Source organism: Dipodomys ordii, unplaced genomic scaffold (assembly GCF_000151885.1).
Source record: "Dipodomys ordii isolate 6190 unplaced genomic scaffold, Dord_2.0 Scaffold35, whole genome shotgun sequence".
NCBI lineage: Eukaryota > Metazoa > Chordata > Mammalia > Rodentia > Heteromyidae > Dipodomys > Dipodomys ordii.
In genome coordinates, this window is record NW_012267251.1 from 1,110,566 (window position 1) to 1,122,883 (window position 12,318).

The window sequence follows — 12,318 nt, forward strand, 5'->3', positions numbered from 1 at the left end:
CAGCGCCACTTCCGGTTTTCTAGTGGTTTATTGGAGATAAGAGTCTCATGGACTTTCCTGCCTGGGCTGGCTTTGAACCATGAGTCTCAGATCTCAGCCTGCTTGGATTACAGGCGTGAGCCACCGACGCCCGGCTTTTCTGCAAAGCTTTAGTGTCTGTCCGGAGCACCCTGTCTCACGTAATGATAGTAGAAATTAGTGGTCAAGACTCCTACACATGTTCACAGCTCGGCTGTGTGTCATGCTCTGTTCTGAGCTCATGTTCCAGCAGGTAGGAGCTATCAGTCTATTACACTGACTGGTATCTTGTCAAGTTCAGAAATGGAGTGTGGACTGGCTATGGTTCTGAGGCCTCTTTCCATTTCAGTTATTACGTCTGTGTACTCTGGGGACTGAAGAAGAAACACTTCCCTCCAGCAGTAGCATGCCCCAGCCAAGACAGCTACTCTGAAGAAGACACCTCTCATGACCAAGAAGTTCAATTTCCCTGATGTGATTTTTCCCTGGGAATTGCTGAGATACACATGGGAGATACTTCCTATGCAGTTCCTGCTTTCTGTTGAGAATGCTGAAGGGGGATGTACGTATTATTTAAGGGAAGTAGCCTTAGCTATCTCAGTACAGCGGGGGTGGAGGGATGGGGGGGTTTCCCCTGGGTCCTCATTGCCTTCTGACTCTGCCACTCTAGCAACCACAGTCCTTCCCACACTGCTCTGCACAGGTGTCACTAGGTTTAATCCACCTGAACACCGGCTCCTAAGTTCTGCTCCTCACAACGTCTCATCCTGGCCCTTGTAGTTATTGAACACACGAAGAAGGGAACAGTATTCTGCTCTGTCCCTTTGGAAAAGAGAAAGTAAGACACATAGATTCCCATACATACCTGGCTCTTTTCTAAGAGGATCCTATAGTACAGTACTTGGTTTCTATCTGCATTCTTAATGCTTTTTAGTTTGAATACCCTAAACAATAGGATAAACTTCTTAATGGGATTGTGTGTGTGTGTGCTTTTACTGGGGTTTGAACTCAGGGCCTGAGTGTTCGTTCTCCCTTAGCTTTTCTGCTCAAAGCTGGCATCCTACCACTTGAGCCACAGCTCTACTTCTGGCTTTTGGTAGATAGTTAAAGATAAGAGTCTCATGGATTTTCCTGCCCAATTTCTGGCTTTGAACCTTGATTCTTAGATCTTGGCTTCCTGAGTAGCTAGGATTTCAGGCATGTACTACACTAACTCTTAATGGGATTTTTAAAATAATTATTACTATTATTATTATTTTAGTACTGTGGCTTGAACTCAGAACCTTGAGCTCTTGCTTGGCTTAACTTTATTATTAAGTAGTTATACAAAGACGTTATAATTCCATAAGTCAGGTTATGAGAACAATACATCTTGATCTATGTCTTCTCTTCTATTGTTCTCTCTAATTATTCCCCCTCCCATTCCTATTCTTAATGGGATTTCATGTCAGTAGTGTTCCAATGCTTTTGAAAACAGTTAAAAATACTGTGTTTTATTTGTATTTTTTTCCCCTCCAGCACTGGAGGAAGTAAGGTGGAGGTCCAGTTAACTAGTTCAAAATATGTGCTAACATTGAGTGGACCTGAAGGCTACTAGTACACTTGGAAACTAAACTTATTTACTAAAACTATTCTGATAGAGATCCCTATTCTGTCTACACAATTTTTACAAAAACAAACATTGCAGTCATTACTACAGTGCTGAGTCTAACATACTTTGCCTTTTAAAAGCATGACAGTGAGTGCCACCCAAGTTTCCAGACGCAAGTGGTAAAATAGCATTCCAAATATGTACACTGCATAACAATCATCTGACAAGGCCACTCTACAGCTCCAGGATCTCAGCAATCATGTTCAAGTAAAGCTCATACCCATGAAGCCCAAAGAACTTCGAGGAAGATCTACCAATTAACAGGCTAACGAAGATAGTCTTAAATTGAGTTGAAAACACAATCTTAATTTCATACATCTGTCTTAATTTTCCCTAAATTATAGCAGGTGGGTGATGAGGTCAGACCTGAGGAAGAATGTCACTACACCCACGTATTCTTTCTATTATGGTGGTTACACGTCATTAACATTTACCTCCTTGTTCATAAAAGTATGCTCCAATACTACTGGTTGGTAAACCTATATAGTTTTCTTAGATTAATGCTACCATTGTTTAGATCTGTGGACCTAAAAGCAACATTCTATAAGCTAGCAATTCAAAGTGGGAGGCTGGGGCAGGAGGATTATAAGTTTGACACTCAGTCTCAGCTATACTAAGATAAGATCCTGTCTCAAAAAAACAAAAAACCCCAAAGCAACAAAAATAGTAAGACCAGCCAGCATTGTTGACTCACGCCTGAAATCCTAGCTACCTGGGAGGCTGAGATCTGAGGATCATGTCTCAAAGCCAGCTAGGGCAGGAGAGTTGATGAGACTCTTATTTCCAATTAACCATGAAAAAACCCATAGTGAAGCTGTGGCTCAGAGTAGTAGAGCTCTAGCCTTGAGCTAGAGATCACAGGGGCAGCACTCAGCCCGAGTTTAAGCCCCACTACTTACAATTTTTTTTTTTAATATATTGCAGACATACACAGTGAATTTGTCCCAGATTCTCAAGTCTGGGGCAGGAGATAGCTGAGTTCAGGAAGTCAAGAATAGACTGGGCAATACAGTGACACTATGTCTCAAACAAAACAAAGTAACAACAAAGACCAACCAACTAAACTAACAACCAAATGAAGCCAAACATAGCAGAAACAAGAATTTCCAATGAAAACTGTGTCCAAATGGGGGGGAGGGGCGCTACATTTATACAATAAACACTGTACTTCAACAGTTAGTATGAATAAAAAGTATATAAAGAACTCAATAACTTTAACTACTGATTTCATGTTACACAATATTTTGTAGAGTTGGTTGAGTAAGTTATTTAAAATTGTTATAGATGAATTGTATAAAAGGATTTGTGATATTTACAACAAGCATATAATGCACTTTGACCAGGCTCACCCCCCTTATGCTACTCTTTTTTAACCATCTTCTGTCCTCCCTCTGAGTAAATTATTAATTTCAGGAGGCTACAAGCCCAGCTCAGTGTAGACTATATATTTAGTATATGTGTGAGACTGTGGGCTTAATCTTAAGGAAAAAAAATCACATTTCACTTTTCCAAAAGCCCTTTTAAACACGGCTACTATAAATAATAAGCATGGCTTGTGCCGCGTTTCTGCTGCACGCTGCTGCTCTCTGAGATGCTGCCCCTACAGGGTCAGCTGTTGTGGCTCCTGGTGAGTCACTTCAGGCCATTACAAGCTCTGCCACAGCTGCTCCTCAGAGACTTCATACTTTTTTTTAAGTTAGGAGTATTTTTTTTTAAATTGTGAAAATACTGTACAGAGGGGTTACAATTACATGGGCAAGATAATGAGTACATTTCTTATCAAGCATTGTAGCCTCCTCCTTTGTTTCCCTTTCCCATCCCTTCCCATCCTTCCCCCCAGACTTCATACTTAGTGTAAATACTCAGGGGAGGAAAAAGATGCTACAAATCCTTAAAATTAATTAGTATACATTGCCCTTCTATTTTCAGAATATAAATCCTAGGATTATGCTTTTCATTATATGTTAAAAATATTTTAAAAATTCGTATTTAAAACATGTCACAAAAGTTGAACAGTAATTACAATGAGCAAGATAGAATTGCACAATCATCTTTCTAAACACTTGGATTTCGACTTAATAGTGCATTACAAAAGTAGATAGGGCTGGAGTGGGGTGGTTCAGTGGTACAGCATTTGCCTAGAATATGGGAGGCCCTGAAACCAGAAGAACCTCAAAAGGAAACAAAAATGAAATCAGTTTACGTCAATATTCCTTTAGTAGAGAATAGTCATAAAACATTCAGTAACATAAGCAAAGTGGGTAAAAATAGGATAAAAGAGAAAACAAAACTAAAAGGAAAAAAACAAGATAATTAAATGCGAAGGTACTGATTCCAAGCAAGAAGTATCAAGTACAGGTTTTATTATGCAGAGAATGCACCTTAAAAAAAAATTATGACAGAAGCTATGTGCCTTGTGCCCCATACACCCTTGAGGCAGATAAATGGAATGAAGGAAGTAGTTGCCTGTTTCATTTTCCTCAGCCCTGCTTTTAGTCATGGAGCTCTCTCCATTCATGATAATATATATACAGAGTCTGCTTTTACAGTGCATTAGATATGTGAAACTGGCAGCTCAAAACCACCTTGGGGGCACACCTGAGCAGTGCAAAAACAGTAATCCATCTAATCTTTCTTTTCCTCTCTTATGTGCAGAGGTATGCAACCTTTTATTTAAAGAGAGAAAATAGGGAGGGGCCACCAAGAAGGGCGGAAGATGATAAATGTGCTAAAAATAGATTGTTTACAACTATGAAAACACAACAGTGAAATCTGTTAAAAATGGTTTTGCTAAGGGAGGAGGTCAAGGAGACTCATAAAGGAGGTTGATTGGAATACATTGTAAGTATGTGTGGAAATCTGGCAATGAAATCCACTCCTCCATAAGCTTAAAAAAAAAACACAAAGACAAAACATCACCAGGTGCTGGTGGCTCACGCCTGTAATCCTACTCAGCAGGCTGAGCTATTCGGATCATGGTTTGAAGCCAGCCCAGGCAGGAAAGTCTGTGAAACTCTTGTTTGGGTTTTTTTTTTTTTTAACTGTATTTTTTTTTTGTCTTTTCTTTTTTGGTATGGGGATGGAACCCAGGACGTTGTACTTGCTAGGCAAGCGCTTTGCCACTGAGCTACATCCCAGCCCATGTGAAACTCTTATCTCCAATTAACTACCAAAAAGCTGGAAGTGGAACTGTGGATCAAGCGAGAGTGCTAGTCCTGAGTGAAAAGGTTCAGGGACAGTGCCCATGCCCTGAGTACAAGTCCCAGGACTACCCCCCACCCCCACCCAAGAAACAAAACAGAAGCCAGTTTTTAAAATCAAATGTGTTCAAGGATGTCTTCAGGAACAAGCATTCTTGGCAATCTGGATATTCCATTTTGTTTTATTTGAGGCACTGGGGATTATATCAAGAGAAAAGTACATGTTAAACAGATACTCTGTCACTTACTTGAGCCATGCCTCCAGCAATACTTTCTAACCATTTTTATTTAGGTAACAAACAATACTAATTAGAAATGTTGTCTATTTCAGGAGGGCTAGATTCATGCTTTAAACTGTTCACAGAAATTTGAAATTTACAATTTCACAATTTCTATGTCTTTACAATTTCACAATTTCTATGTCTCAACTGAAGGTAAAAGATTGGCAGATGGTTACATCTGAAGCTATTAGTAGCCACATCATCTTCTTTAGTTTTGTCCAAGTAATAACATACGGAGAGAAAAAAAATCAGTCCATTTAGGGAAGAAATAATTTCCTGAGGCCAAACACGTTCAGTCTATCTGGATTCAGATGCCTTATTTTTCCCCTCAAAGAATCCTGAAATAATTTTTAAGCCACAACCAACAGAATCTAAGGCTTGAAAAGACCTTTAGTTTCAAATCATGTTTGTTTGTTTTTTGTCAGTGTGATAGAAATAGGGAAGACACATGACATTACTTCTAATTTTGGCTTTCTATGGTGCTTACTCAATCAATGCTTAACTAATTGGCCTGGCAAAGCAAGAACTCCACAACAAACCTAAAAATAACTGGAGCAAAAAGAATCTAGAGGGCGCTGGTGGCTCACACCTGTAATTCAAGCTACTTAGGAGGCTGAGATTTGAGGACCATGATTCCAAGTCAGTCTGTGAGATTCTTACTTACCTCCAATATGTTACAAAAAAAGATGCAAGTAGAGCTGTGGCTCAAAGTGGTTCAGTGGTAGTCTTGAGTGAAAAGCTCAGGGACAATGCCCAGGCCCTGAGTTCAAGTCCCACGCCTGGAAGTCCAGGGAGAGATTAGCTCAGTGGTAAGAATGGTTGATTAGCTTGCACAAATCCCTGAGTTCAATCCATACCACTACAACACAGAAAAAACCCCACCAATTTTTGTAATTTTCTAGTCAGCATTTTCTATAAACTTCCACTCCTTTTTTGTTTTTTAAATCTGAGCTGAATCTGAAGAAGGAAATGATATGAGCTACTGAATATGAATCCTTGTAATTTACTATTTTAAATAAATCTTTCCCATAAATGAAAGAAATGCAAAATAATCTTTGTGGCATCATAAAGTAAAAATGAATAATTCCATTAGACTTTTACATACAAAATACATTCTCAGAGCAGTAAGTCCTCATCAAAAAGTCTTAAATAATGCAAAAATAGTATTGAAGATTAGGTCATATGGTAAGAAGTAAATTTAGCCTTCGATCAATACTCTCAAATATCAGGAACAACAGCATTCTGTCATTGTAAAGTTCATGTATTTTAGAGAAGTTGTTACTTCAAAATCTAGAAGGTGATTCTGGGTTTGGTGGTGTATATCTATATGTCCAAAACTTGGAATGCTGAGGCAGGAGGTAGCTCAAGTTCTAGGGTAACCTCGGTCACATAGCAAGACCTTGTCCCAAAAAAGAGCCAGGCCCCAGAGGCTCACACCTATAATCCTTGCTATTCAGGAGGCTGAGATCTGAGGATCATGATTCAGAGATAGCCCAGGTAGGAAAGTCTGTGAGATTTTTATCTCCAATAAAATACTAAAAAAGAAGTAAGTGGATCTGTGGTTCAAGTAGTAGAATGTGAGACACTTATTTCCAATTAACTATCAAAAAAGCCAGAAGTAGAGTGGTAGTTCAAGTGGTAAGAGTATTAGCTTTGAACAAAAAAAAAACTCAGGGACTACACCCAGGCCCTGAGTTTAATTCCAGAATGAGACATACATGTACAAAAACTGGCCCAGGTGACTCACACTTATATTTTAGCTACTGGGTCTGAAGCTAGCCTAGGCAAACAAATCTGAGAGACTGCGGTCTCTAGCAAACAGCCAAATGCAGAGGTATGGCCCAAGTGGGAGAGCACCAGTTGTGAAGAAAAAGCCAAGTGAAGGCCTGAGTTCAACGTGGGTATTTGGTGTAGTAATTTCAGCACACTGTTAATAAATGTAGTTGGTAGATAATGTCCATTAAAATGTTACATGCTCAATGGGCGATAAAAGTTGCTAAACTTACCATTTACTGTTCTTAGAATTCTTTCTACAATCTTATGGAAAAAATCTTCAGTCAGCAGTATTCTGACAGGCACAGTGTCTATCTTTCCTTCCACATGGCTAATGAGGAAAACAGGAAGTCCTAAGAGATGTAGTGTGGAGTGGTGTCACGGCAAAACATTCCTCTCTCCAAGTATGCTAAAAAAGTAGTCTCAAGACTAAACATTTTAAGAAACCCTAAGCTACCCTGAAATTCAGTTGTTAAAATTATGTATGTCTTTAAAGACTATTATACATGAATCATTTCAATTACCTGAAAAAACAAAAGTATTCCCTTGTGGAAAGGAAAATATCCTCATAGGTACAATTGCTAAAGCAAAGCCAGTATACATGTTACTTTGTTTTCTTATTGTAAAGGTAATGTACAGAGGGGTTACAATTACGTAAGTAGAGAAATGCTAGAGAAATGCGTACAATTCTTGTCGAACATTGTTACCCCCTCCCTCATTTCTCCCATTCTCCCTACTCCCCAAGTTGTAAAGTTCATTTCCATCATAGCGTCTTGTATCACTGTTGCATTGGTTAACCCTTTGTCCTTTGTCTCACCATTTCTGTGATTCCCATTCCCATCCCCAAAGCAGATGCATTTATATATAATACAAAGGGTATCAAAATAAAAAACAGTGACAACTGAGGGTAAAGGAAAAAAATGAAAGAAAAAAATAACTGCATACAGTACACTAAAGGAAAAAACCCTCTTGTTTCCATATCTTGTCACTCATTTCGATCAGCATATGTACATTGCTATTGAGCTATTGTGATCCTCTCCTAGACAAATACTCATTATTACAAATGAAGGAAACCAGGCAGCCTGTTTCTTTAGATCTGCCTTACTTCACTTAATACGATTTTTTCCAAGCCCTTCCATTTCTTTGCAAATGGGGTGATGTCATTCTTTCTGATGGAAACATAAAATTCAATTGTGTATATACCACATTTTCTTGATCTATTTCCTGTGATTTTTTTTTTTTTTTGCCAGTCTTGGGGCTTGAACTCAGGGCTTGGGCACTGTCCCTGAGCTTCTTTTGCTCAAGGCTAGCATTTTACCACTTGAGCCTCAGTGCCATTTCTGGCTTTTTTTGTTTATGTGGTACTGAGGAATCGAACTCAGGGCTTCATACATGCTAGGCCACATTCCCAGCCCCTTATGTGACTTTTTGAAGGCACTAAGTTGGGAAAGGAGACCACAGAGCACCTTAAGATCCACATATAGAAGTTAGAATTCCTTAGTAAGAACAGAACCCTTAGCCTGGTGCTGGTGGCTCACACCTGTAATCCTAGTTACAAGAGACTGAAATCTGAGGATCCCAGTTCAAATCCAGCCCAGATAGGAAAGTCCATGACATTCTTTCTCTAAGTAACCACCAACAAGCCAGAAGAGCTGTGGCTCAAATGTTAGCATAAGGCCTTGGGTTCAAGCCCTAGTACCAGAAAAACCAAACAAAAACCCAGAATCTTTTGGATATTCTTTCAACCTTGGAAAGCCTCTTTCTTCAAAGACTTTGACTTGCTAGACTTTCTGCTTTTTTTTTTTCTCCTAAACAACTAAAATTACTGTCCTAATTGGTAGTCATTAAATTTCTAATGGTGAATTTATGTTGTGCTAGGCTCAAATTATCCTCTGGAGTAGTGTGGACAACAAATGTGTACGCCTGTTCTCAAAGTTCCTTTCTTCTCTGTCTCACTTTCCCCCATGTCCTTATACAGTCCAAGCTGGCCTGTAATTCACCATCCCTCTGCCTGTGCATCCCAACTGCTGTTTTAAAAAAAGTAAATATCATGCCGGGCACTGATGGCTCATGCCTGTAATCCTAGCTACTCAAGAGGCTGAGGTCTGAGCAAAGTAGCCCACGCAGGAAAGTCCATGAGACTCTTATCTCTAGTTAACTACCAGAAAGGTGGAAATGGAGCTGTGGCTCCAAGTGGTAGAGTACTAGCCTTGAGCACAAAAACTGAAGGATATCATCCAGGCCCTGAGTTCAAGCCCCAAAAATAAAAAATAAAATTCACCACGTGCATTTAATCTATTCAATATGCTATAAGATATGTACATATTTATATATATGTATATGGTTACTCCAGAGGAACATAGCAATATATCCATCATTTCACAAGGTCAACCATCCCAGTGTGGCAGAGCAGCTGTCATTTGTTATTAACTACAGCCCTCCTACCCTGCAATATGTCTTTCTACTAGTTAGTCCTAGGTGTATGATTCTTTGTATCCTCACCTCTATCTTCTCATTTCCTCCCTGCAACCTTGACCAGTACCCTCTTTCTTATCCAAAATGCAAGCGACACTCTCTTATAAAACAGGCTATGTACATATCTCTTGCAAAGCAAGGACATGCAATAACTGCAAGCCCTCCTCAGTCTACTTTCCATCCTACAGTACTCCACAGTCTGACTGACACTGTGTCAGGACTATGAAGACCAGGTTTTACAGAGTCTGTTTATGGCCAGGTCATTTAAAATTTCTTTACTACTGTAAAAGTTTGGAATGATGCATGGTTCTTGTTTTAAACGATTATAAATTAGGCCTTCAGGCTAATTTTGACACTGGGTTAAACTGTAACACATTCCAACTAAAGTAGTATTTAAGGAAATGTATCCTAATTCCTGGAGCATAGGAACCATGATGGGTCTGATGGAACCTCAAAGGGGTCAACAGCGTCAGGGTTCCCTGAGCTCTAAAGCACAGACGGCTCCAGGCAAATCTCTACCCTCATATCTCCTTGCAAACGGCCCCTAAACCACCACACAAAAACCCAGTTCCCAGGAAAGTGACATAAGACATACCTTTTCCTTTTCTTTTAAACAAATTAAAAAACCTTGCCTTTGACAAGAAAGACCAGGATACAAATAAGCACATTTCCCAAATGAGCCATATCTGAAACTAGTGCTAGAAAGAAGTACAACAGATACACTACCTGTTCCTCAAAGGTCCAGTGCTGTGTAGGTCTTCAAGTTGTCTTTACAAAATGCCAGTGGGCTTAGCAAACAAAGACTCATACACTGCAGTGACTGGTTGTTGACATACAGATACAAAGGACGGTAACAATGACATTCCAGGAAATGCCTGAGCCTCCACTCATCTCTTGATCCTCACTACACAGATGCCAGGCACTAGTGCTCATTAGAGAAACATAGGAGAGGAAGAAAAAGAGAGAGAGAGAGGCAAGAGAGAGAGAGAGAGAGAGAGAGAGAGAGAGAGAGAGAGAGGGAGGGGAAGAGTGTGTGTGTATGTGTGTGTATGTGTGTGTGTGAGAGAAAAGGTTTTAAATTCACTCCCCCAGTCCCTGCCAGAAAAAAAGGTATTTTGAGCATCAAATGGCAATCCTATACACAAGGGCTGCTCACTGAGGTCAGCGAAGGCCACCTGTGTCAACTGAACACCTGCAAGGTGGCCAGGCTGAGAGTTTGCAGATTTAACATGTTTTAATTCCTCATTTTTAATTTTAATCAATTACATTTTGAAGTGATATACATAGGATCAAATATACAACATTAGTAAAAATTAATTTTACCTGTTTCTTTTTACTTGGTGATGTGACTCCTGGAAAAATTTAATACTCTAGGGGCTTGCAGTCTATTCATTTTGAATGGTGCTGCTATAAACCTATAGCAGACCAGACTGTGATAGGAAACTAGCAATGTCACTTGGTATTTCCCAACTAAAGTTATCACTTCAAAGCTAAAAGACAAGACTGTATTTCCCCTTCTCAGTCAATTTAACTGAGAGAGCTAAGACTCTTAAGAAAAATAACTTTAAACAACCATAAAATAATCTGCAGAATTACTTTGTCATGGCAGTATATGAAAAATTACTTCAAAAGGGCAAAAAGAACACAAGATGCAAAACCACAACCCTTAAGAAAATTAAATGGAAAGTATACCAACCAAGTTTTTTTTTTTTTTTTAAAAGACCTCAACGCTGATTTTTAAAAAATCCATCTTTCAAGTGAACTGGGCATTTCCTTTATTTATAGTATCGGGGCCTCAATGAAAAAAATGTACTGAGTTTTGTCATTGTATTATTCAAACAACTGCAACCACAATCAAGTGAACTATTAACACTGTTGGGCATGGTGGCACTCATTTGTAATTCCAATACTGGAGTGGCTGACATAGGTTTAGGAACCCAAGGCCAGTGTAGGTTACACATGGAGACTGTATCTCAAGAAGCCCAGGGCTAGGGAGCTAGCTCAGTGGCATAGCACAGTTTGTGCAAGGCCCTGTGTTCCATTCCCAGCAGTGAAGCAGAATGGGGGAACAATCATAATTCTCTCTCCCTAAGTCAAAAGGAAATAACACCACTATGAAGCAAAAAACTGAACATCTCGGTTATGAAATTTAAAACCTCTGAAAATCAGCATTTCCCCTCAATGTTACTTAAGAAGTGTGTGTGTATATAACACTGAGAATCTGACAAATACTTTACTGTGCTACACGTCCTGCTCTGTCTTTGCTGCTGCTTCTTTTTTCTTTCAAGTACTGAGGTTTGGACTCAGGATCTCAGGTTTGCTAGGTTGTTTACCATTTGAGTATGTCTCTAGCACAAGAAGTCTATATTAAAAGAAAGAAACTCAACAGTACATTTCTCTGGGTAAGTTATGTCCTTCCTCTACCATAAGACAATCTTCTGTTTGATTTTAAAATATTGAGGCCTCCAGGGCTCTTGGGAGGAAAAGTCCGTCCAATGTATTTCTGAATCTATGAAAAAAAATTTAATTAAGGGCCGAGACCTAAGAAAGGTCTCAGGCGCGTGCAGGACCCAAAGCCAAATTTTTCAATGAGGAGACTGTATAAAAAACAAACTTAAGGATCAGGGCGAACCCTTGGGGTTCCTACAGCCGTCCGAATAAACTAGCAACTCAAGAAGGGGGGTCACGTTCAGCTGTCACCTAAGTGTCCGGGTGTGTCGGCGGAGGGTCCTCTGGGCTGGGTGCCAGGTGATGCATTCCGTAGGCACCTTTTCCTGGGTGTCTGAAAGCCAAGCTCCACGCGTCCCGGCAGCGTGAGCGGGAAGGCTGGACCCAGGTGAGGCGGCCGGCCGACGAGGGGGAGGCAGGGCGCCGGGGCGGACCTCAAACGCCGCGATCGCCGCAGCCCACCGCGCCGCTC

At 40.0% G+C, this 12,318-nt stretch overlaps 1 protein-coding gene across 1 annotated transcript in view; it reads right to left on the bottom strand.

Annotated features, from left to right (window-relative positions):
- Positions 1-8,889, bottom strand: part of Cnst (consortin, connexin sorting protein) — a 58,428-nt gene extending 49,539 nt beyond the window's left edge. Inside the window, exon 1 of the mRNA XM_013017283.1 lies at positions 8,880-8,889. Coding sequence (XP_012872737.1) covers positions 8,880-8,889 — 10 coding nt within the window. The remainder of the gene's footprint in view (positions 1-8,879) is intronic.
- Between the last annotated feature and the right edge of the window lie 3,429 nt (positions 8,890-12,318).